At 40.9% G+C, this 26,409-nt stretch overlaps 1 protein-coding gene across 4 annotated transcripts in view; it reads left to right on the top strand.

Annotated features, from left to right (window-relative positions):
• Positions 1-26,409, top strand: part of KLF12 (Kruppel like factor 12) — a 228,749-nt gene that overhangs the window by 155,939 nt on the left and 46,401 nt on the right. For 3 of the 4 annotated variants that reach the window (XM_041471240.1, XM_041471238.1, XM_041471241.1), the window contains 2 exons: positions 927-1,062; positions 13,384-13,443. In XM_041471240.1, coding sequence (XP_041327174.1) covers positions 927-1,062; positions 13,384-13,443 — 196 coding nt within the window. The remainder of the gene's footprint in view (positions 1-926; positions 1,063-13,383; positions 13,444-26,409) is intronic. The other variant, XM_041471239.1, reaches the window with a different exon arrangement.

Here is a 26,409-nt window from a genome sequence, read left to right as displayed (position 1 = left end):
GCTCTGCCACCCTCTATGTAAAGTGTTTCTCACACTTTCTTCAGTCACTCCTTTCTTGGCCAGTTCTTTTGCCTTTTCTTAAACCTGTTTTCCCTGAATCCTCGCCACTGTCTGCAGGGCTCAGCTGTGCCCAGCACTGTGTCTGCCACAGGGCAGCCCTGGCTGCTCCTCGTACACATCCCTGCAGCTGTTGCTGCCAGCACCTGGGCACTTACACCATTGCCATGCAGTATGGATACTGTGAGCTGTGGACAGGTAAAACAATCCTGCAATTCCTGATCTTCAGAGATTTGTAAGACCCGAAACTGGGCAACTTCTCAAAAAAATGTGTTAACCCTATTGATACTGGTCACCTGAATGTTGGTTGCCTGTGTGAGGTTGCACATAGTGTGGAGTGAAGGATCCTTCAGAGGCCGACAGTGATACTGAATTATGTCAGAAATCAGGATGACTGGAGGTTTAGATGCCTAAATTTTAATTGAGTGGAGTGACATGGGTTCCATCCTGATACCTCACAATGAATGCTCAGAATCAGAGATCACTCCTGAAATTTTGCTGTCAAATGTACTCTTGAGTGTTCTGTGTTGTACAAAGCAGATGTAACCCTTTCCCTTCCCTTTCTGAAGTCAGGCAGAGTAAGTTACTTGAGAGTAAACTGGGTTTTTGTTGGATGCTGTCTGAGCAGTGATGTTTTGGTACACTGGTGTAGCCTCTGTGAATTCAGACACCTGCATGCCCCTGGCAGTGCTCACATCCAGCTGTGGCACCACTGGGTGGCTTTGCCCACCTATCAGCTGATTTGGGAAGCTCAGCACAAGCAGTGCTCTCCGGCCAGAGCAGGCAGATGTGTTGTGCACCCTGATGTTGTTCTGGGACAAGATTAATTTCAGCACACTCACATTAATCCATTATATGTCTCTTTCCAGCACAAATGGACCCCCGAGGCCTATCTCCCAGACAAATTAAAAGTGACAGTGATGATGACGACCTGCCAAATGTGACCTTAGATAGCGTTAATGAAACTGGATCTACAGCGCTCTCCATAGCCAGAGCAGTACAAGAGTAAGTATCATGTTCCCAGACAAGATGAGTGTTGCTGAGGTGTTCCCAGGCTGACGGAGGCACTGGTGCTGCAGGGCTGTCCTCCTGCCTGCGGGCAACATACCTGCCAGCACCTTTCCCTGGAGATTTATTCCCTTTTTTGGAAGAGATGACTGCATCTCTTGTCTCTCTCATGATATTTTCCTTTCTTTCTCTCTGCCCTCATTATTAGGTTGAGTTTCATATTGAAGTTGTTTCTTCCCCTTTATATACTTGGAAAGCTTGCAGTGGTTTTATACCCTCTCCAGAGAGAGACCAGGTTAGATTACCACTCAAAAACCATTTTTCCTTGACTGAAAGCAGCATCGGGAAGTTGATTGTAGTTGCTGTCAGATAGGAATTAGCAGCATTTCTCCTGAAGGACAGTGTAATTGGAAGGAAATTACTGAGGGTCTTCGAACAATTTTCCACTGCGGTTATTTTTCTGTGTACTTTTGTGAACGGGGTGGACAAATAATTTATTAATTTAGTACCTGCACTGCTTGTTTGAAACTAAAGAAGCAGTTTATCATGAACATTTGCAATTCTGCAGATGCATGAGGTTGGTCAGTCACTGTAGCAGCTGGAAGGGAACCAACTGTGAAGTAAATAAGTATTAATATCCCAATTTTATAGGTGAGGAAAATGAGGTTATGTGTAAAGGTCACCCTGTGGTGGGGTTGGTCTGAAGCAGAGCTGGAAATAGAACTAGAGCCTCCAGGCACTGAAGCCTGTGCTAGACCCACAAAACACGTTAACTTTATCTGAGAGGTTCAAAATATGGGAATTCTGGACATTATTAAATAAAAATGGTATAATGAAGGCCATTAGACATTGCTATTGTATATGTTATTATAGATGCATTTTAAATGTCTTAATATGGTATCTAAAAATGTTTTGCTTTGTTTTGCTGAACACCAACAGCTAAAAGAGCTGACATTTCTAAGCCATGTTTGGGGAGGTACTGCCTTTGGGTTTTTTGGGTTTTGGGTTTTTTTTGCATTTTCACTGGAATGTAGTACTTCATCTTCCAGCCAAGCACCATAACTGTGAATCTCAAACCAATATTCTCCTTAAGCAGAGAGAGAGGTGTTCGTGAGCAAGGCAAGACAAGGTGTTGGTTCGGTGATTAGCAGGCTCCCTTTCTAACAGTGATAAAGGAGGGGAGGGTTTCTTTGCCAGTGAGGCTATTGCTTGATAGGCAGGTCCCATATGTATTTTCTATTTTCTAGTCACAACAGCCGGCCCTGAAGTGCTAAGTATTTTTTCTCAATTTATAGCACACATAGTAAGCCAGAAAAACAAAACAATACGTCATGATTTTGCAGTAAATGATTTTGCACTGTCTAATTACTGAACAAAGGAAGTATGGAGCACTAGCAAATAATTTTAATATATGACTGGCAGGCAGATACTGTTCTCTGTGATGGATATTGCTTGAGCACTTAGAGAATTGGTCAAACCATGGGAAGCGTTTTTAAGCTTTTGTACAATGAATTCCAGTTTGTGAAGTTAAATATATTGAGTATTACTTGACTGGCTCTGGAGCTTAAGAATCAAATTAAGAAATTTAATAATATAACATCAACTCATTCTTGTTACAGGTTTTATTTAAACAGTAATCTGTTAGTTTATTTCAAAAGCCCCATTAGGAAAATCTAATTTGACTGTGATCTGCAATTTGTCATCTTTACTTCGTTCTCGGTCACAGACACCACACATACAGCTGCTGAGTTGAAAAGGAATGTTGGCACTTCATGCTGCTGCACTCAGTCTATTTCTTACTTGGTCTGCAATATTGTGCCTTACGGGCAGGCTCTCTTTTGATTTTAGGCATCTAATATGTACCTTAATATTAGATGTTTATCAAAGGACTCCACTGAAGAAGAAGCTCTCATTCTACATAGCCTTGTTGCAGAGAGGAAAGTGCCTCTGAAGCCTTCCAGATGGAGATCCTGTGTGCTCAATTTCAGCATCTAAACTTAGCAGACAGGAATTTCCTCTGAGGACATGGAAAGGCACCTACTGTTCTGCTGAATAACCAGGCATAGGGACATGCATAGAAAGACCTCTTCAGCAGTCAGTAAAGTGTAGGTCAAAGCTTGGTGCCTGAGGGAGGCAGGCTGGCCCTCGAGTCTGGATGACTGTCCCACAGAGTATGTTGTTTTCTAAGTGAGCTTGTAATCTCTTTCTGGTGAATAGATGCCCAAAAAAAATAACTTCTTGCAAAGAGTGACTGAGAACTACACTACACTACAGTACTTCCAAAGCGATGGCAGCTTCCTTTTCTTCAGTACCAATTGGTATTGTACAGTCTTGTCTTTGTTAAACACAGTACCAATTTGTAGGTGCTTGGTAGCAGGTGTGAGACAGCAGTTGATCTTTTCTTCCTTGTTTTTCAGACATGTTTTAAATTATTCTGCATAAGGATTATGAATATATAAATGTATATATATTTGCTTACTGCCACCTATTCTCTAAGAGCAGTGAGGGGGTTCAGACTCTGGGATTTTCAGTATCTGGTGGTGGGAATTTGCTTTGGGTTGATCCTGTAGAGCTCCTCACACAGCATGGGGCTGTGAGGGATTGCCTCAGTGCCTTGCCTTTCCTTGCCTCCTGCCTTTCCCTGTGTGCTGTCGGTGGGGCTCAGGATTCATCTTGCCTGCCTGGGTATCTGCATCCCAGCCAGTTACCTTTCTCCCTGCGTATGGGAGTACTTAGCACACACACTCAGGCAGCAATCCCTCTGCCCTGTTGGAGCTCTCTAATACAGGGGCAGAGAGAGACTCCAGGCTGTGAGCTCCCGTTCCTCTCCATCGTCCACGGGTGGCGCGGACAGCTGCCTGGGACACACGTCAGCGCTGCAGATCCCTGGTGCGAGGTGAGGCCAGGCAATCCACAGTGCCTGACTGGGGAGCTACTGTGCCAGAAACTGAGAGTGGCAGCACTGTACTGAATGCTCCTGCATCTTCCCTCCATCTCTGCCACGTTTTAACCACAGGGAAATCAGCTCATCAGTTTTTAGGGAGAAACTGTTGTTTTAATGCAGCCATCTTTAAGCTTGTTATTTTGAAAATGACACTTACCTAGCTGGGTCACAGGACAGTTAGGAATGCCTGTTTGAAAGCTTTGCTTTTCTTGTCCTCTTAAACTGGGTGGCATCCACCTATGTTGCTGCTTTGTTTCGGGTCCACTGTAGTCTTACAGGAACAAAATTCTTAGGAATAAAAATTGTGACAATGAAACACTAAGAGCCACATGTTTGACATTAGTTCTTATTTACACAAACAGAATGTAATTTGCTTGCATATTTGTGAGGTGACCAAGTATGACTATTTTTTCTCAGGGAAATTACCTTCTTGCTGCAAGCTTCATGTTGGCTAAGCTTCCAGACTTCTTTCTCTGTAGTTCTTTCGGAATGAGTTCATAGTTCTTCAGTTCAACAAACCCAATCAATAATGTGAAGTTATAGATAAATGAAGTCATTATTTCAAGCAGGGTACTTCAGTGAAATTTCTTCCTGTGACAGTGCTGGTTTATGGAAGTTGCTATGTCTTACAAAATACGGACTAAGAATTGTTTATTAATCTCAGATAATGCGCTCTGGCTGATAATAAATATTGCAACATTATGTAGATTTCAGTGGGCTTTGCATTGTAAGCAGCATTTCATCCTTCCTATGGCATGTTTTACAAACTCATTTTGACATGTAACATCTAACAAAGAGCAGATTTGCCTCCATATGCCTGACACCACTGATGCTTATTACACAGCAAGAATAGCATCATATATTCAGAACCAAATCTCAGATACGCTCCGGAAATCTTTATGAAGCCAAGGGAGGAGAAGGCATTAGTCAACCTCTCGAAGACCAGTAAAACTTTTCTAGGATCCCTCATAGAGGCAACATGCTTTTCCCTCAGCCTGGCAGCCTTTCCATCCGTAGGCAGAACTGATGCAGAGTGGCCTCAGGGGCCATCTCCATGGCACATAGTAATGCAAACCCTGAACAGAGCTTTCATCTCCTTATTTCCTGCACACTTGTGTGGTAAAATACATTATTTTACAGCATGCAGCTCTACCTCCCTGAATATGCACAATTTGAGATCTCCTACTTGCAGAACCTGAGTGCAGAAGCAGGATAGGCAGAGGGTGATTTTTAGCATGAGCTTTTGACCAGTATGTTGGTAAAAATCCAAAGGTGCAGAAATTCCTCTTTCTCTCTAGACTTCTTTTCTCCTTAGGTGTTGTAAGTGGAGGAAACTCCTTTGATGGAACCATTTTTTTCTTTCAGATGTCAAGGAAAAGAGGAACTGTGCATATAAACTGATGATGCTTCAAATAGTGTATTGTTTTTCTAGAGTAAGGGAGAGACAGAAGTTTCAGAGAGGAAATCCTGTCTACTTGTAGTTATAGCTGCAGTTAATTCACAGAGATGGGATTTGTCATTTGTATCTGACTGCTCTAACCTTTAACATGAATTCCCCTTTGGGCTGAGCTGGGTGCCTCAGAGTGCTTGTATGAAAATGAGATTAGGGACCGTACCCCTGTTCTCATTGGCTACTTTATGTGATTGATATATTGGTGCTAATGTGATCATCTTACTTTATTTTTAAATTCTCTGGCATCTATTACTGCAATACAGTAGGAGTTCATTTTGGATACTGCAGTAACAAAAAGGAGGCTCCACAACAGACAGACAGCATAGCACCATTCCAATGTACTCTCTTAAATTAGTACATGCTTTTCAAATCTGTTTGGTGGTTTGTTTTTTTTTTTTCCCTAGATCTCTTTTTTTTCTCCCTTCTCTTCTTCAGTGTAAATCAACTTCTGTGGTTTATTTTTATTTTTTAGAAGTTTGTATCTTTGTTTCCATCAGCCGTTCATTTTCTACACTGGTATAGTTTGTTTTCCTGCTTCGGTTGCAATCGTTACTGCTGTTGTGCTATTCATTATAGGGAACTTTCACCTCATTTTTCTCTTCCACTTGCAGACAAAATACTTTGTCCCGAGTCTCCAAAAAACATAAGCGAGGGTGTTTCAGCAGTGTTTGTGTGAACTTTGCTTCCCTCTTCTCTGGTACATCTGCCCGTGCTCATTTTAAAGCTGGCACACAGTTGAGTGGTGATTTTGCATATGGAGAACTGGCTAGTGCTCCTCCAGAATTCCTCAATAAAGGATTTATTTTTTTTTCCACTGGAGAACACTAATTGTTTGAAGTGAAATTGTAGGAATATATCAATTTCCATTTTACTTGTCTCATGAAGAATACCCAAGTCTGGGATGCATTTTTCCATTGCAGCAAGACTTTAGGGCAGAAGGTTACATAGTTGCTGCAGTTGTAGGGAAATTGGACCACACACTCAGAAAGAACTGTCTATGGGCCTCTGACCTCCCCACAGGCTGTAACATGGTGAGGCTTCTCCTTGGCCTCCTCCAGAGCTGTTCTACAAACTGAACTGACTTGCTAAAAGTATTGAGAGGCATTTGTGCCAATACGTAAGCGAAAGACAATAATGACATAGAGCCCTGCAAGGCATCTGTGTTATGGTTGGTACCCCCACTGTGTCATTATTTCAGGGATGTTTCTGTTCTAGTTTTGTTTCATTTTTTGTCAGCAGTCTCAAGTAAGTATCCTGTGGCAGAAAAGAAGAGGTTTCTGCAGTGAAAAGTTTGCTGGGTTGGACGTTGGCTACTGACCCAAGGGTACTACTGAGCTGGCACTGTGTGCTGTGTCTCAGCTACCTTAGGCAGCCTCTGCGTAGTGCTGGACTCTCCAATTTGGACATAACGTTGCAGCAAATCACATCTCTCACAATGCAAAATATCTAAAAGTTAGGCTCAAGTATTTTGGATTTCTTTAGTAGAGAGATATTTCTAGGTCCAGTCATCTTTTCAGTTATGCTCAACTACCTTTCAAAAGGTATCTGTCTTCCCCAGCATCTGTAAATAAACCTGGACAAGTGGTTTAGAGAGAGATAGAACTTTACAGTGCTGAAGTTACATATGAGGAAACACCCTCTATGTTATTTTCTAAGGCTGTGCTGAAAGTCTGTGGCTTGAGAAGAAGCTGATTTAGTACATCTAAATTTGACCTACCCCAACTACTACAGGTGTGATTTCCCCTACATGCAGTTCAGACAGCTTGTCAAAGAAGTACTGACTTATTCTACAGTGGGTTTATATGGCATTTTATAAAGCTATTTCTAGCAAAATCTGAATGCTCAGAAACAAATTGTTTGTTTATAAAAATGAATTGGCCTGAAGCCCTTATTAAGGACTTCAAGAGCTTGAAAGATCTATATACCTTTGGGAATTGCTCTTTAGGCACTAAATATGAACCTGGGGTTTCAGTAATCCAATAAACCCATAATATTCTAAAAAGGTTCCTTTTTTAAAATATGTGATGATTGACAAAAGGAGAGTTGGGTAGTAAAATCAAAGGATGCCATCCTGTGTATGCACTAGGATTTTTTGGTATGAAAATTTTCTATTCTATGTCCCAAGGCCTTTTGCCAGAATAGCAAGATTCCCCATCACCCGAAGATCATTAGAAATGAGGGCTAGGTGAATGGCAACTGTAAATCAAAACCAGCTTCTACAGAGAAATTAACATCACTTCCTGCTTTGAAAGGGCTTGCTTAAATGGAAGTGTATCAGGAGATAGGGGTATTGTCAAATTGTTCCCTGAAGAAAATAAGAGTTGTTCCCTGAAAATAAGAGTGCTTTTACCTTGGTCTACATAAAATCATACCTTCCTGTCTCCTCTGTAGGAATAAATTTCCATTACTGTTGAGCAGGTAATTTTAGAGCTTTTACCATACCATTACTAGGAGTAATTTTTTTTTCCTTTTGAGAGAAATATTTAAATTAATTGTATAATAAGCTTGAATAACTAATTTATCCTGGTTCTGTTAAAGTCCAAAATTCTGTTTCTGTTTGACATTAACTTTGTTTGGTCTAATGATTAATCCTGAAACTAATCATTAGTTTCAGGAGTCTGGATGTTAAAGGAAAGAAAAGTAACACTTAGGCTATTTGGAGGACCATTATCTTGCAGTAAAAGTTACACATATTGGTTCATTGATACATTCTGTATGTCTTTTTTACTTCCTTTATCTGTCACAAAGAAACTTTCAAAGATCGTGTTTCCCAGCTTCACTTTAATGTCTGTATTGAATTCATGTATAAATGTCTTCTTAATATAAGTTAAATTTGTTAATTAATTTAAGTTATAGTCTAAGAAATGCCAGTAATTTTAAGGTAGTTGTCAAACATCGGCATTACTGGAATTTTACATTTCTAAACATGTTTATACAAACGTGCTTTAGGATCAAATGCCATTGAACAATAGCATGTGATTATCATTCATAAAGCATTTTTTATCTTTGGAGTGCTTTGCAAACATTAACTAATTAAATTGTACAGGTCCCCTGTGTGTTCAGATATTATAATTATCCACAGGTTAGTGACTTGCTCAAGGCCATGCAGCAAAGGAGAGAATGAGTTGGAATCAGGTACATCTGCCTCTTACTCCCATGCTTAATCCACTAAAATGTGTTGCTCCAGAGTGAAGCTCGAGTTATTAGTTGTTGGATATGTGAAATGCATTTTATGGATAGTGAGGCAGGCATTCTGTAATTGCTTGAAGAGCATGACACTGAAGAATGAATTATAAATAACATTATGAATTACTACTACCCAGTTAGCAGTTTGTACACCTGTTTGGCATCTCTTTCCCCCAGTGATTCGTTATTCAGCTTTTTATGTTTTGTCTTTCTAAATCAGCACGGAAAGCAGGGGCAGAACTGTGTGCCTGAAGAAATTTAGAGCTATAACAAATACTCATAGGTGTGGATTGGATAGCAGAACAGTGCCAGGAAAAGCCACAATAAAACTTCTCAGTGAACTGCTACTTTGACTTACTGATAAGAAAAAGAAAGAGCATTGTCCTCTGCTGTCACTTGAGCCAAAATTACTTCTTGTTTCATTATCTAGATTAGATAAGTTTTTATCTTTCCTTTTCCATAAGGCAGTTCCTGTGATTTTGACAGACATACATGCAACACAATTAAATCTTAATAGCAGTGCTTACACTGATTTATGGAAATATTGTCCTGAGTGTTTAGGTCAATGCATGCAAAGCCACTAAAGTTGTGTAGGTCACGGGTATGTAAACTGCATGTAAAGGAGGGAACTATTATGGGGGGAACACTGTTTGGCAAGGCATAATTGAATGAGCATGTAAGTACAGGAATTAAAAAAAATGAACCTGCTTTTTTTTTCTTGCCATTTTCCTTTCTCCTGCATAACGGGACTAGATTGTGGTAGGTTTCCCCATCTGTTAGTTAAATCGTCTTTGACTAGTAGTGATTTCACCACAACCTCATTTCTCATAGAAAGAGGAGGGAACAGAAGCTCTTGGATGATGGATATGAAGACAGATTGTTTGGGGGTTTTTGTGTTGAGCTTGTGTGCCAAGGAGGTGCCACTGTCCATGTGATTGTAACTTTGAACATGAGCATTACTATTCTGAATACATCGCAGAAAGGATACTTGAACCTCACAGCCACCACACATACAAAATTACTCTAGTCACAATAAAGGAATTGAAAGCACAAACAAGGAGTAAAGCAGCACGATGGCTGATATTATAGCATCTAATCCTGGAGTAATGACAGTCACAGGTTTCAGAGTCAAACTCTGCACCTCCGTCATTAGAGCAGTGACAAAAGATGTGTCAAGCGTGAGGTTCTGGGTCATATTTTTCTTTATTTATCCTTGTGAGATATACTCAGTTGCCAGAGGGTAAAGCAAGGAAATATGAAAGCTGAGGCAGGCAGAAAATGATGAAGAGACCAGGGTGGATCAGAGGAGGCAGCAACTGCCAGAGCCCTCTTGTCTAGCCTGTGTTGCTAGCTCAGGGGGGCATGGAGCAGGCTGGCAGGCACTGGGGCCAGAGGCTGCCCTAGAAAGTGCTCACCTTAAGGCCTGCATACAGGATCTGCTGCTGGCTGAAAAGCCCAGCATTGCAAACAGCCTGAAAAATAAATTAACCCGGAAATCACCAGAAGCTGACATCAGGCAGTAAAAGAAATACTTGGTTTATGTACTCATTAAAAGTCAGCAGTCCCAGTCTTGTCAAAATATGTCCCTCAATTATTTGCATGAAAAGTACAATATTTATCATAGTGCTGGGATAATGCATGATAAATCAGGGACACACAGTGCTGACAGACAGACATGTAAGTCACCATGGTATTTCTCTTAAGAACTGATGAGCACTGCTGTTTCTGTAATCAGTTGCTTGTCAGTGCCAAAGAGTCAAACCATTGATAAATAAGTTCACAGGAGGAAGTATAATAATGACCAAAATGTCAGTCATAAAAGTTTCAAAAGCACAATAACAGAGTGATGTTGTATAATAAATTATTTGCTGAAAATTATTTACCAAGCTGAACAGGTTGATTCCTTTTGCACTCAATTTTTCCACTTCAGAACTGCTTGGGTGCCTGTATCAACACATGATTTCTGAGATATTTTGCCATTCCTATAGTCAAGTACATTCAATTCTGTAACAGGTACATCCTTGTCAGTATATTACACAGCACAGAGGTTCCACTATCCCCAAATGCTTGCAACACACATGAAGTACTGCAGGTACCCAGGACCAAGATGAGCCACAACAGCACAGGCGCTTGAGACAAGATGCAGATTTTCTGCTTTGGGGGAGTGCTGATGGAGGTGTTGTGAAGTTCTGAAATAGGTGATTGGGTCCAGCACTGTGGCAGAGCACCTGCACAAGGCATTAACACTCCCACAGTACAGTCAACAAAGAGTTAAAGGCTTTGAAGTTCAAAGGGCAGAGCAGTCAGCTTCCTAGAGATGTCTCCACTTACATCTTGGGTGGGTACGTGGCTGTGAGTTTTCTCTGCTCTCTTTGGAGCTTGGTCTTCTGAACTGTAGTAGTTCATTAAAGTAGTTTGGAAAAAACAAGAGCAGCTCATGTTCCTGACTTTCCATTGTGGAAATGAAGAGATCCAGTTCTGAGCTTACCTATTTCTGCCTGTTGCAACCATCCAGAGTGTGCTGTGCTTCTCCCATCGGCCATCTCTCATCTCTCTGTGTGAAAATGTGACAGCCGGCAGTGGTGCAGTCACCCACCTATGGCATAAAAGCCTGGTGTTAGAGCACTAACTCAGGAAGCCAGATATCTATGTTTGTGTGCAAAAGATACCCAGAAGTGGTCCTTTTCCTCTTTTTTATTTTACACTTGCATTTTGGATTGGGAAGAGACTGTTACAGATCCTTTTTATGCTGATTACATGGTCTGAGATGTGTTTTAGCCATTTTCATAGCACAGAAAAGCTTCAAGTTCCAGAGGCAAGGATTAGGTATTTCACTCCACGGTTTCTGGTTTGGAGAAGAGGTTAGGTGGGAGGCCACAACCCTTTGGCTTTCACACCAAACAGAAAGGAGCATAGTAACTTTAAGGTGTCAGTGAAGTTGGTTGAATGATGCTTGAGTGCCTTTTGCTTCAGTGCCTGGATACTGTAGGTTCTAAACAGAGTTTTAGTTGTCTGCTAAATTTCCCACTGTCAGAAATTCAGCATGCAAATACTTAACCCCAACAACTGTATTTTGGTCTGCCCTGTTGCTTAGTGGTTAAAAAAGGAACTTTTTGAAATGGAGTGTCCAAAATTTACAGTTACAACTTCCAGGTAATGTATGGATGTTTATATCACCTGTGCAAATAAATGATTTTCCAGTGAGACACAGAGATGATTGCAAATTAATTGACATGGAAGAGAACCATTTGTGTTAATGGTTTCCAGTAACCATTTTTCCAGTGCATATTGTTTTCAGTTGAGGACTGATGGGGCAGGGGAGATTTTGTCACAGTGCTCTTTGATTAGGTACTGACACAGTTGTAAAATTAAATCTGTACTTATTTGGTACTGTGGGACAAGTACCTGATATGTATTTCTGAGGAGAAAAAGACTCTACATGGACAGTGGGAAAAGAGTGTGGAAAAAAACAAAAACAGTGTTAGGCAGTGATAGAGCTAATAACTTATACTTAAGAAATTCTGTACATAATTTTGTCATCTGCATACCATATTTCTGTCATTATCAGAAATCTAGCATCTAAAAAATGGGAAAAACAGTAAAGAAAGCCAATATTTGCTATACACTTGAAGCAGGGAAATGTGACAGGTTCAAAGCATTCAGTACAAAATTTTTTGAGGAAATAGATGGTTTGTAGGTTTCCAAGGGCCAGTGGAAAATGCAATTATATAAATGAAACAAAGTTGTTCTGAAAATTTCCTTTTCACTTTCAACAGTTCCTGTGCCAACGTGGATATTTTAATTGAGCATTATAAAAGATCCAAAACATTTTCAGTGCAAATGCATTCAACTGCTAGTGTGCTAGAGCTTTTTTATTATTCATATTGTTATTCTAATATTTTTGCTAGTTTCTTAGGTATTGGCCTCAGACTACTTTCACAGTACATTTAAGATGTGAACCACAAAGAGAAGGACTAAAGGGGCTTATTCATGTTCTTGGCTTTCTGCAGGTTTTTCTTCTTTTTTCCCCTAAACTGGTGGAACTTTTTCCAAAAACCATCTGTATGAAGCTTCTTCTTTGAGCACATGCAGTAGATCAGAATTTGTCAGTGAAAAGGAACGTTTCACATAGTCCAAATCTCAACCAGCATAGGAGTTTGTACAGCTATCCCACTGTATATTGGTGTTGTTCATTATTCCAAATGGTATTTTACAAGATTGTATATTTCTCCTGGAATACTGGAGTCCCAGTTCTAAGTAAAAATGTTAAAGCCTAAGTTTTTTGGTTTCGTGTGGGAATAATATTACTGATGCAGCAGAATTCTGGGAGCAGACATTCACTGCAGCCCCTGTTTCCTCTTCATGCAATGTCTGTCTGCTATAGGTTCTTGTTAAAGTTTACCTCTTTGTTGCTGATTATTTTTTTAATAAGAAAATATGATCTATCATGATCCAGAGTTACCACTGAGTGACATGTGGACCCTTAAGCTTTGACTTTGCTGCTATTAAATTAATCACAGAGCTCCTAATGACCTACTTATCATTAGATGGGGCATCTACAGAGCAAATTCAGTTTGAGGAGAGTTTTGAGTGAATGAGAAAATCCTAAAGTGCCTTCCACACTGAGGCTATATGCCTTACTTACTTTGCAGTAAGTGTTCCTCAAGCTTGTCTAAATCCCCTTCGATTATTTGGGGTAACTTAAAATTCCTAATTGTCTGTGTTCAATTTCCAGAGAGAGCATGTGGGGCTGTGCCAGGTCAGCTGTTAACCCTTTTCGTTTTTTCAACTCCAGGTATGAAGCATTTTATTGTGTATTATATAATATTCTGTTTTATTGATAAAGTCTAGTAGCAGTGCTTTTCAGGTTTCTTTCCCTCTTTGTGTCATGACTGGGGGGTATGTGGGGCTAGGCAAGATCTGAAGTTGAGTTTTGCAATTGCTTTTTTTATCTTGGGGCTTAGAGGGTGCTGGGAAAGCTGCAATTTTAAATTTTTTTTTTAATATAAATCACAGTGTTTAAAATATTAGACTAGAAAATACTTTTTCTGATGTTTAATAATATAGTTTAAAGTGTTCAAAGTAGTCTACTGAAATTGAGTAAAGAAATTAATGTGCATCAATGTAGCTCATGTTATAATGAGTCATTGCCAATTACCGTGAAACAAAGCTGCAAAATGTAGGAAGAGCTCTTTGCAAACATCTCCTTGCTTTTGTTTCAAGGAGGGCACAATTTTAAAACCTTCATGTGTAACGTGCCTAGTAGATGGCACAGGGTTTACATGCCAGTCCAGTGGCAGGGGGTGACTGGAAGGCTTCAGCAAGTCTTGTGATACCATAAGGGCCCTCGGGCTCACCCCACTTGCCCAGGTAGAAATGGTGTCAGATGACAGAAGGATGTGTCAAAGCTGGTAGGGTTCCTGTTTTTGTGGGATTCATGGCTGTTGCTTTAGTGGGTTTTAAAATAGTATGCAGTGAAATGTCCACTCTCAGTGTGCTTGCTTGCTTGCCTGTCCTCCTCCCTTCTTTTGTTTGTTTTGTGCGCCCATCAGAAGGTTCCTTTGGAGTCATGTTTATTATGAGACAAGTGTAAACCCATCAGCTCACTCCTTTATCTGCTCTTAGTGACCTGTGTGCCCTCTGTCTGTGGAGTACAGAAGAAAAAACAACTTCACACATTGAATTTAAGCAAGTATGTTCCAGGATAAATCACATTCTTCACATTTATAAGTACAGCTAAGCTTCGTAATAAAATTAGGAAGAAGGCATGTTTAAGAGCAATTACACTTTCAAATTGCTAATGAGTAGTCAAATACAGAAGTCATTCCTCAAGACTGCTCCTATCTCCAATTTGCAGTTAATTACACTACAACTGTATATTTATATTAAAAATTTGCAGGATCTTATTACTCAAACATTTTCAAAGTAGCAGCAGGAGCAATTTCTCTGTTACAGCTAATACAAATCTTGTAAGGTTTCCTTAACTATGAAATTGAAACAATACATTTATTTTTTTAAGTCCTTATAATTGTCTTTGATCTGATTGTATTTAATCAGTGCAATGTCAGAAATTATTCTGATGAGCCTACTAGTCTCTCAAAATGTTGTGTTTCTAAAACATATGCATATTCCAAATACAATTTTTAAAGCAGGCTTCTTTAGCTGGCATTAAATTAACTATATAATCTTTTGGGTATTTGCTTCTATTCTGCAGGAAGCATTTTCAAGAAGGACACTTACATTGTTACTTTTTTGCTCGTTGTTGACGATGTCAGTATTTTGCTTTAAAAATCCCTCATGAATTTATGTGGTATTTACATACCATAGTGATGAATATGAGGTCCTACTAATGTGGCCCCCTGAAAAACATGCATGGTTATATGTCAGTGAAGATGGCTAGGTCATCTCATGCAGCAGTTCTAAACTGCTGAAAGTTAGTGTACTCTGACTGGAGCGAGATGAGACTGAAAGGTAACATTTGGCAAGACAAATAGGTTGTAATAAAATCAGAAATTTGGAAAAGAGCTGTAGGGTTTTTTTTTTTTTTTAATGTGGTTTTAAAATAAAGAACCAAATTGATCAAGAAAACGCATCTGTCAAACCTCATTTGGGCCATGTGGGCCTGCCTGTAGATTGAAAGGTGGAAGTAAGATCAATTAGATTAACATTAAAGTCAGTGCATTATTTGAATATGTGAATTCTTATGATGCACTTAAAACTGCTGACAGTGCCAGGAGTCTTCCCCACAGCTGGTCCCTCTTCTTGGGGTATGACACTGCTGGAGTTTGGGAGCAGTAAATGCTTGTCAGAAGTGAATTCTGCTGCAGTTAAATGCAGCTGTATGAGTGGATATATTTCATTTGAATTAAATTTTATGCCTACCCAAGTCTGAGTATTTTTCAACTTGGTATTACTAAACTTATCTTTTTCCACTAAATTACAAGAAAGTTATCTTTCCATAAAATTACACTGAGAAGTATTGTATTCCAGTTAGGAAAAGTACAGAAATATTCTTTGGTACTTCAGTTTCTTTGTGATGATGGAGGAACAGAGTGGATCAGAAAGTCTTGAAGAAACATTTTTTGTAGTTTTTTATTTTTTTTTCCTATTTTTTCTCTTTGGGTTCATCAGCTGTACTAAAAGTTGTAAGTTTTACTCCAAACCAATTCCACACAAATCTGCATGTGCTGACCTCTGTGGATGGCTGGAGGCTGGGACGGTTGCCTCAGTTCATGCACCTCTAACTGTTCATTTCCTCTGAAATGTGGAGCATTTTGTCCAGACAGCCTCCTCTGATCCACTGGGAACAAAGTGATAATGTGTGTGAGTTTCACATGTTGAGGGCACAATGTGCCTCTTCATCTTTGCTGTCTTGCAAAGGGTACTGCTTTTGCTCTTGTATAATCTTCCCTGATCTTCTTTTTAACACCTTATCCACAGGCTCAGCCAGATGGGAGATGTTTGGCAGCTGGAGGACCCAGATGCCAAATTCTGGAATACAGCTTTCCTGCATTGGCACGTGGGCTCATGGCTGGCTTCTTGGCTTGCACCTCTGCTAACTTCTTGGCTACTGTCTAGCTGGCAGCTGTGGCACTGCCTCTGGGGCTGTGTTCAGGTCAAGCTGCTTTGGAGTTGGATGGCTTTCCTGATCTGAATTGCTCTGCTGGACACCATTTTCACCTTAGTCCACTTTGACTCTCCACTGTTCAAAGAGGAACATTTGCAGGGTTCTGTTGTATTGCTGACATTTGTAAGACTAATTCGAAGCAGTCCTTCTCATTTGGCATGAGTTCAAAGAGAAAGTAAGCATTGGAGTGCAGAGTACACTGCTTTACTTGTTAGCGTTCCCATTAGTTAGTAAGAATGTTTAGGCCCAAGTCTCTACTTGCAATTCATCTCCAGGACCAAATTGTTAACTGAGGAGCACAGGCTTTAAAGGATATATTTCTTCTGTCTAAACTTTGATTGCTTTCAGCCAAAAGTTAATCTAGCATCTGTCAAACAGAAAAAACCCGAGACTTTTGCAGAGGTAATCTGGATCATTTTTAAAGAACAGGATAAAGAATAGTGATGATGATGATAATAAATAGGAAGTAATAATTAAGAGCACTGCCAGCAGAAAATGCTTGATCTTCTCTTTGCCACATTTGGAATGTCCTCATTTCACATTTTAGTTCTACTTCAGGTTTTTTATTGGGCTTTTTTTGTTAGTTTGCTGTTGGGTTTGGTTTTGGTTTTTTTTCCATAAATGAGGTAATGAAAAATTAATGCATCTAGGATAGGCAAAGCATTTGAAGCAATTCCCTAATCTACATATTTTCCTTCATGCCGCTCAGTGCATAAACATTACTTGCAATAGGAAAAACTGCAAAATCAGGAGGTCACTTGCACTCTGTATACTTACAATAAAGTTCAGATTAGTCATAACTACTATGAAATTCTCATTCCCTCTCTCAGCTAGAGTGGGACTATGTTGTGCTACACTAGAGGCACTGATACCTCTGTTACACTCTCAGAAAACTTTTTTAATGCTTGAGTGAGTAGCACTTGTGCTTCACTGTGAAATGAAACTTCTATCTGTATATTAAGGTTGAGCTTTGGAGGTTGAGCTGACCTCTGAGGAAAAGCATTTGAATTCCTCATTATAGTCACTGGAGGGAATTGCATGTCCCAGGAACAACCAAAAAGGAGTCCTTACCCATCTAGTTTAGGTGTATACTTTGGTGGCCTAGGGAATGTAAGTGCTTCTCTGGAAATACAGGCCAGTTACATCAGATCAGTCATTATGGACTGTATAGAGAACCAGTAGGAAATAAAAGCATTGTTTTCCCTCAGAGGTAGTCTCTGTAGCCCTTTCTGGATTATAATGGAGCAGGGATGAGTCTTTTGTCAAACAAGCTGGCAGCAGCAACAGCAATTTTGCCACTTTTGCAGATGAGCTTCACTAACTAGCCCGTCAGCAGGCTGGGAGACCTGAGGTGTAGGTTCTGAGCACAAGCTGATCTCATGGGGATCCTTGGTGCAGGCCTAACCAGATGAGATACGAGGGGAGCAATGGAGTGTTATCTGCCTTCTTGCTGAAGGCAGATGGAACACAGAAGTTACGGGATGGGGAAGGAGAGTGGGTAAGAAGAACATGTATCCTTGCCTGAGCATGGACAGGACTGGGATTATAGACTCCATTCCTTGAAGCAACATCAGGCCAGAAAAAGCAGTGGATACTGAAACAGACCTTTCACTGTTCCTGTCTGGATGCTTAGTGTCCCAATCTCCAGATGGAGCCAGGATCCCCCTTTTCTGTCCAGCCTTTTTGCCATGTGGGTCTTGCATTCCTGATTACAGAGTAGCCTCACTTCCATGGGCACTTAGGCAGGAGGTCCTGCATCTGTATAGCCAGATTATTCCTGACATGATGCTCCTTCTCTGGGTGAATTGGGCTACAGTGCAGCACCTTGCCAGTGCCACCACCATCAGCACTCTGCCTGCCTTTTGGAGCTTCTTCACATGACACAGGCAAAGTTCAGGACAGGGCTCTGCCTGTAGGTGGAAAATGGGCAGCTGCCAGCATGAGTATGTGTGGACAAGTGCCTAGTGATAGATACCCAGAGGAGCTCCATCTTAATAATGACAGACCTCATGGGTTTGGGGGAGGCTGTGTAGGACTCTTCATGGGACAGTGGGTGGGGATGGAGTCATGGACCTAGGCAGGCTTTTGGGTTTCTGCCTCCCAAATCAGGGTTTCAGCATGCCCATTCTCATACTTCACCACTTTCCAAACTGTATTTTCTTCTTTCAAATTAGCAAGCTTTCAGTGTTTTTAAATGTAGTAGAATTGAAGATATTGTTCCATTACCTAGACTATTCCTTTTGTTGGTGTACCTGTTTTTGCCCTTTTTTAGCTCAGCCACAACTTTTGCCCCGTCAAAGTGTTTCTTGTCACTTTCTGAGTCCTATGGCGTTTGGAAATCATAATCATATATAAGATTGAGCTTATTCTCTTTTTCTTTAAGTGCCGAGGATTGTTGTCCCTTTTGCATTCTGTTCAAGCAGAGAAACAATGTATGCTATTAAAAAGGGAAAGCAAGCAACCACAAAGATGTTTTTCCATTCTCTTGCACCTCCAGTACATTCTGTAACCCAGTTACTGTAATTGTTTTTAAACTTCTTTTAAACATGCATACTGTCAAGAGATTGCAGTAATTCAAGTGTTTCTCATAAGGCCAATGAGACTGTAAGGGATGAAAAAAGGGGACAGAGCAAACAGAAAATCCCATGTTTTGTTTATTGCTTTTTTTTTTTTTCTTTTGCCTAATGGCAGATTCTTGGAGAAAGGATCTGTTTACTTCAGTGGAAGACTAGCTTAGGGTTTGCTGATTCCCAAGGCAAAAAGAAGGCATAGTTTCCAATTTGCAAGCTATTCAGTGTGTGTGATGAACTGAAGTCATTTGTGGATTTGTATGTTGCGTTTTGACGTGATTAAATGTTTTAAGTCTTATTGATTCCATGCTGGGGATTAATGATGCTGAATGAAAGAGCATCAAAGAATAAAATGTGTTTACATGCTTGATTAAAATACCTTAAAAAAAAAGCGCCAGAGTACCTATTGTTGGATTGGAATGTGATAAGAGAAGCAGAGGACCAGTCACACATCCTGCATTGACAGGAAAATGCATTAACTTCTTTAGGCATAGAAAGAAGAAAAGCAAAGATTTGATAAGGATTGACAGTACCTTTCTGAATGCTTACCACTTGTGTTTGACTTGGTTTTTTTGGAAGAGGAGATTAAAGAGGTTTCATTATCAGTTACCACAGATCTGTTTTACTGAATCAATCAAAACATGATGCTTAGCTGCTTGGGATTAATGAGATGATCTTTTAACTGCAGAACTTGTTGGTAACAGCAGTGTTAATAAAGGACAAGACCTAATGGTACTCAGTGCAGCTGTGGACATGAGATACAGTAAAGATGTTGTTTGCTGCTTTGAATTTGTGTAATACTTATAGATTTGTTTGCCTTAGCATATTAGCTCAAAAACATATCATTATCTTAAAATGTTCGTAGTGCTAATTGGTTTGTATCTGCTCACTGCAAGTGTTGCTAATGGCTGTCTAGATTCATGGGTTGTATCTGGAATTGCAGTTAGGTGTCACATTCTGTTTATCAAGATAATAGTAGATGGAGATGAAAAAGACCTGTTTGCTTGTTAAATCCACCCTGTTGTAAGCACAACATAGGCTTTTCCAATAGCATTAAACTGTTAGCACCCCTTATGTCAGCCAGAATGCTAGGCAGAGAATTTATTTGTCCTGTATCTGGGGAGAAGGATGCCTTAATGATCAGGTTAGCATGTGAAATACTTGATACACATGAAATACTCCCTACTGAGCTAGGGAGAAGTTTAAATGTGCAATTTAATGCAGCTGAGTAAATGTCTGACAAGACCAACTCAAGCACCCATTCGCTCTTTCTCTCCTGATGCTCTGTGTGGATTAGCATATGTAAGATAAATTCAGCATCAGTCCGATACACCCTGCAATTCATTTGTCTCAGAACAGGGTTGAATGATTATCCTGGGTTTGAGGCCCGAGAGGGGGGGGGGGGTTGACAACATGCAGGGGTTTGTTTTTTTCCTCCTATTCCTATTGCTTAGTACAAGACCTGAAGCCCTTGGTTACAGAACAAAGTGTCTGAGCAGTAACCAAGCTTGTGCAAACCCAAGAGAAGAGTAATGACTGTTCCTTGCAAGCTTCCTGCCTCAGTGCAGGTGCAGGAATCAGGAGGGCCTGAATAATTCATAAGGTGCAAATTAGCCCCAGCTTGCTCCCACTGCTCAAATTTTGCTTCTGCTTACCTACCTAGTTGCTGGAAAGAAAAGAATAAAGAATGCTTGGGAAACCAGGGAGAGAAAGGCAAAGAGTGTTACAGTTTAAAGGCCAGAGTCACAGAGACTGCTGAATGCTGGGTGTGTTTGAAGGCTCGGTGCTTGTTGAGGAATTGGACTCTACATTGATTATTCATAGAGTGTTTTCTCAGGAAGAAGGAAGCTCTGGGGACCCATTCCATTGCTCTTGGAGAGGAAATAAACTTCCTTTTAAGAATTAGGTTTTTCCTGCTGTTATTGTTATGGTTTCTAAAAATTATTGGGTTAAAAAAAATGTTAAAAGTTCATTTTTAAAGCCTGTTAAGGTATTGGAGAGAGTAAATATATATGGTGTCACTCAACTCAAGGGTTCAGAGAAATTTGATGAGAGATCTAGGATGTTAGCATGGTTACTGCTTTGAGTAAATATGGATTTCAAGGGCTTGTATGAAATTACATATGGAAATGCAGAGTGCAATTAGCTTGTATTTTTATCATTTTAGAGGCAATATTGCTCTGTTTTAAATAGTTAGTCATGGTTACCTTTTCTGTTGGATTACTTATCTGCTTTTTCTGCCTGGAAGACCAAAATGAGAGACAAGTAATGTTTAACCTTTCTGCTACACAACACTGCATCTCACCCAAACATCAAGTAAAAGGTTTTGCTGAGCACTGTTGTGGAAGAAGGGAATTCCTTACACAGCTCTTGGAACAGCTTGTGTGTCACAGTACAGAGAGGAGCTGGCCTGAAAAAGGCAGGTTTTTTCTGCTATGTACCTGAATATCCCTTTGACATCTCTCATATGGGAGATGGAAACACCAGACAACTCCAGCAGGAGCAGGAACAAGGTAGCTAGTTTTCCCTGTTGGCAGGTGTTCAGATAGAGAAAAACTCTCCTAATGTTTTTGCTGTGCTGAATATGAAAAGAGGACAACAGCAGGAAAAAAAAGCTTCCTTTTAGTGTTTTGGAGGTTTTCTGTTTTTTTTATTTGTTTTGGGGTTTTTGTCCAACATTTACCCCTTCTTTATCCATCCCCTCTACCCCACCCCCTCCTGGCTCTCACGTGTGGCAGCTAGATCACGTTGCCATCATCTGTTTTTGTATTTCCCTCATTTGGGTTGCTGGAATAGGAGCTGGCTTTCATTTCTAGCTGATTCTGTCATTTCCGCTAGGCCCCAGCTTGGGAAAGTGCCAAGACCAACAGGTGATCCTTGTAGCTGCAAAGCAGCAGGAAGAAGGCTGTGCGTGGAGGAGACAGTGCACCAGAGGGGCTGCCTGGCCCTGCTCCATCTTGCTGTATAATTAATGCCCCCCTCCCCAGCCCCTCATACTGAGCAGAAAATCTGTGCAGAACAGATCAGCTGTAGGGAAAATGGTAATAAAAGAGTCCTGGAAGAATATAGGCTAAGTGCAGAGATGTGCTCCCTCTTGGGGAGAAACTGTGCCTGGTCCTTTGTAAGGAACAGGGACAAAATTGTATTAGCTTCTGTAAAGTAATATGCAGTCCATCGACCAGTGCAAGAAAGTAAGGATTTCAGTAATTTTCAGTGTTATGCTCACAGGACTTCTTATATGTATAGAACTTGTTTAGAATGATCATTTAGTTAAGCTTTTCTCTACAAGGAGCAGCTTGCAAAGTCACATGGAAATTATTTGGGCAGAGAATTAACTCTGGTTGGGAAGGACCACCTCAAGCTGTAGGGCTGGGGGCACCTGGAGCAGGAGCCATACAACCTCTGCATTCTCTGGACAGCGCTGATGGGGAGGCATGACTGTGCAGGGCTTCACAAGGATGATTTTTAGAACACATGAAAAAATTCCAGGAACCCTCAGGATGGCCTCAAAGAGCTATGTTTTTCAAAGGAAACTCCTAAAGGACTTTTTTTTTTTCCTATGAAAACAAAGTTATATTTAGTAGATGACAGTGGCTTAGTAAAAGCAGTTTTAAATCATACCTCCAAGGCTTAGGTTAACCCCTTGACATGTACCATGATGTGAGATAATGTATCCCTGAAAACTGTAACTGCATGTTTGTATTTGTGAGGCAGGCAGATGTTTTGAGATAGACACATGTTAGCTTTAATCCTTGGAAAAATAGATGGTAACTCAAATTACTTCTGCTCAGTATGTATGGAAGCCAAATTGTTTCTTCCACCTGTGGACTCACTGCTAGCAGTTTGAAAGCTAAAGGTTTCATATAGACAAGGTTTAAGCAAGGTTTAAGTTTTCTGTGTGCACTTCTGTAGGGAGCTTGGCTCTCTGAGTGCACCACAGCACATTCCCACAGCAGGGAAGCTGTGGGGAGCAGGGAACTGGGATGCCTGGATCAGTTCCACCGCTGAAACTGAAGTGCTGCAGCAGATCTGCACAGTAAACGCATCACCTTAACTGGCTGTTCCTGCTGTACACAAACCAGAAACACAAACAGCAGTGAGATCAAACTGCTATGAAACATCAACATACTTAGTAATGCTTCTAGCAGCTATCTGTCTGCAATCCTTTTGACTAAGCCAACAGTGATTTTTCTTTGTGTTGTTCTGCAGTTTGTCAGCCATCTGATGGGGGAGGAAGTGGGGGATACATTGCATCTCAGGAATGTGTTGCATGTGTGCAAACTTAAGGGAGATGCAAGACCTGAACTGGCAGCAGATTGTTCATGAATACACACTTCCCTTGGACATGTCTCCCCATGCTGAAGGGTGCACCATTGCAATGCTGCAATGGATACTGACTGGAATCTCAATATTTTTTCCCCCTTGTGTCCCTTCCTTTCTCCATGCTGGTTTACTGCTTTTGCCCCATACCAAAACCTCTGATATAAAAGGCTGTTAGCAGGGAGTGAGGTGTTTTTGTCAGCATTTTGTGAATTTTTCTCTTCTCTCGTCTGTCTTGGAAGACCATTGTAATCCCTGCATTTGCAGTGGGTTCTGGGCAAACCTGAATAGTCCCTCTGGCAGCCTCCATTGTTACTTGCTTTCCCTTGGGTTACGGGACTATGGGGAGTGATTTCTTTCTAAGACACTCACCTGTGACTCTGCTGACCTCTGAAAAGCCCCATGTGCGTGGCAGGATGTCATGGAACCTAAAGCTTTTATCAGTAGGGTGGTGAGGGATCCTGGTGACTGTTCCATCAGGAAGCAGCAGTACTAGTTGGAGAGGCTGGAGAGTGGGCAGGGATACTTCCCACCTGCATTTGACTGCAGTACAGCCTGGTCTGGGCAAAAGCCCTCCAAAGAGTACTGCAGGCAGGAGAAAAGCATCTTTGGGCAGCCTCTGAAAAGTCATGTTTTCCAGTGCCTTTGGCAGGCAGCCTGAAGCAGATCCATTCCTTATGCCAGCCCCATGGAGCGTTACCCCTTGTGGTTCTCCCTCCCGTTGCAGTACATACCTTACTATTATTAATATTCTGGAGGCGCCAGCAACATGCTTTGTTCTGGATGGAATGTGGTTGCCCAGAGTGCAGGGAACTGTGTGGCCATTGTTTTAGTATTGGTAGATGGATTTGATGATGAACTCTAGTTTTTCCTGGTCAGGTTTTTCAAATTCACCTTCCTCTTCTCTGCCTCCTCCCTGGGCTGTCCCCAGTGGGCTCAGCACGTGAAGGATGCTGTGATCCCTCTGGCAGAAGAGAGGGAAGAGCTCTTGGGACACCAAGATGCATAGTAGGGGCAGGCTCACAGAGCACCATAGCACTTCAGTGGGAATAGACTACACATTCAGCTACACTTAGTGGTCCACAGGGTCCTTAAGTGTGCAGAGCTCCTCAGTGTGGGTTGTTTCTGCACTGTGCAGTGTGTAGAGGAAAGAGCTGCTCCTGTGCATTTGGCCTACTGCATCTTGGCCCGAAGTCATGGACTCTATTGTGCCATCACTGTAAAATCAGTGAAAGTTTCAAAATCTGTGGCTGCTGCTGCTGAATCCTTAATAGGCGTATTAACTTTGGACTGCAAAACTTCTAAATGTATCTGCTTTCAGCCTACAACACCTTCAAAGACAAAAAGATTAAGATTAGCATGCAAGCAAACAACACTTCCAGAAAAAATCAGTGGATTTGGAAAGCACGCTAACAAAATGTCCTGTCACAGGGATTCCTGTGAACTTGGTGTGGAATAAGAAAAGGCAGCGTGCACTGAACCTCACGTCCCCCAGATTAGTAACTGCTTAATGTTATTCCTGTAACCTGTATACTTCCTCCTGTTATACCACCTCCTCCTGTTTTTCCACCCTGTGTAGTTCTACTGTTTCACTGAGTATTAGCCCTTTGTAGCACATAGTTTGTCTTTTTAACTACTTTGTGAAGTACTTAATGCTCTTTTGGGTGCCACATAAGTGATAATAATAATAATAATAATAGTAATTTTCCAGGTGTACTATACCAAGTTGTGTTGTTTGTTGCGCAGACACAAAGTAGGAGGGAACTGCTGAATGCTGATAACTCAGCTGTAAGGTAAGCCTCTAATACAGGAAGGGAAACGCTCTGGTTTATTTATGAGTACACTCAGAAGCAATGTCTGCCTTCTAGTGTACCCATGCTTTTTAGGGTAGCACATTTTACTTGGATGCAGTATTGCCAGAGGTCAGTAATAATCAGGGCTGAATTGCTTATGACACAAAGGTAGCGAAACATTCTCATTACACTGCAGTCCTCAATTTCATTGTTAATTCAATGTTGTTCAACTTTTCACTGGTTTCTCCCTTACAAATGTGGCAGTGAGACAGCCAGGCTGAGCCATCTGCTGCTGGTGCTTGGGAGGTGCAAAGAGACACCACAAAGAAAATTGATTGACTGCAGTTGACTGTATTAGGGAGAGACCTTATTTGAACTGGCAGTAACTGGAGGGAAGTGTGAACTGGCTTTAATTCTTGAGCAGACCTCTGAATATTAAGGATGTACACAGCAGTTGGAAGGGTACATTCAGAGTCCAGTCATGTTCGAGATCACATCCCCTTGGCTTTCTCATTGTTGCTGTGGTTGTTCACAGCTGAGGGGAATTCTCTAGCTTTTGGATTTAATGTTAAATATGTAATTGGGTGGAAAATTAATGTAAACTTAAAATAATTTGGTTTCTCAGTCTTTATACTCCTTAGTGGTAAATTATTAAGCTTTGTGTCTCTGGTATCTCCCAAAAGCCCTGCCATTACCGATCGTCTGACTGTCTTTATTAGCTTATATTTTTTCTCTAAAAGCAAGGCCTCATGTACAGTGTAATTATCCAGCAGTGCTGATTAATGGTGTAATTCCCTTTTTCTGTAAAACTGCTGTGTAAATTATTTTCATTTCATAAAAATTACTTGTCAGGCAATTTTGTGGAGGGTTTTTTGATTTCTTTTTTTTTTTTTCTTTTTTTAGGTTTTTATCCACCCTCTCTATCACTGTGTCATGGTAATATCATTAAACACTGTTGTGTCTGAGCCTCGTGTGAGCACTAAACACTACAATGATTTCAGTGGAGAAAATTAAAGTAGTTTTCATGCTCTTGTGGCTTCTCCCACCAGACGTAAGAAAAGTACCCTGTTCTGAGAGCAGGAGTGTTTCTGGAGGTACTTGTCCCAGCAGTGAGATCAAGGAGACTTGCTCTGTTGAGCCAGCTGTTTAACTCTCTGCCACTTCTCAACCTTTCAGATTTCCTGTTGCCACTTAAAGTATGTTTTCAGGAACCTCAGCAGCCTACATGTCTTTTTATTTACTGCTGTCCCTTCCCCTTTTGCCTTGGCAGTAGCTTCTTACCCTTCCTCCGGCCTCTCTCAGTGAGACTGAGAAGCCCACTCGCCACTTTTCCATGCCCTTAGATATTTCTTCATGCTCCCTACACCTGTTTCCTGGGCTAGATGATACTGAGAAGATTCCTGGTATGTCCTTCTTGGCCTGTGAAATGTGCTTGAATAGGAAGTGGTACT

Source organism: Pyrgilauda ruficollis, unplaced genomic scaffold (assembly GCF_017590135.1).
Source record: "Pyrgilauda ruficollis isolate IOZ18807 unplaced genomic scaffold, ASM1759013v1 scaffold26, whole genome shotgun sequence".
NCBI classification, from domain to species: Eukaryota; Metazoa; Chordata; class Aves; order Passeriformes; family Passeridae; genus Pyrgilauda; species Pyrgilauda ruficollis.
Note: the sequence above shows the minus strand (reverse complement) of the source record. Positions and strands in the feature narration are given on the sequence as shown.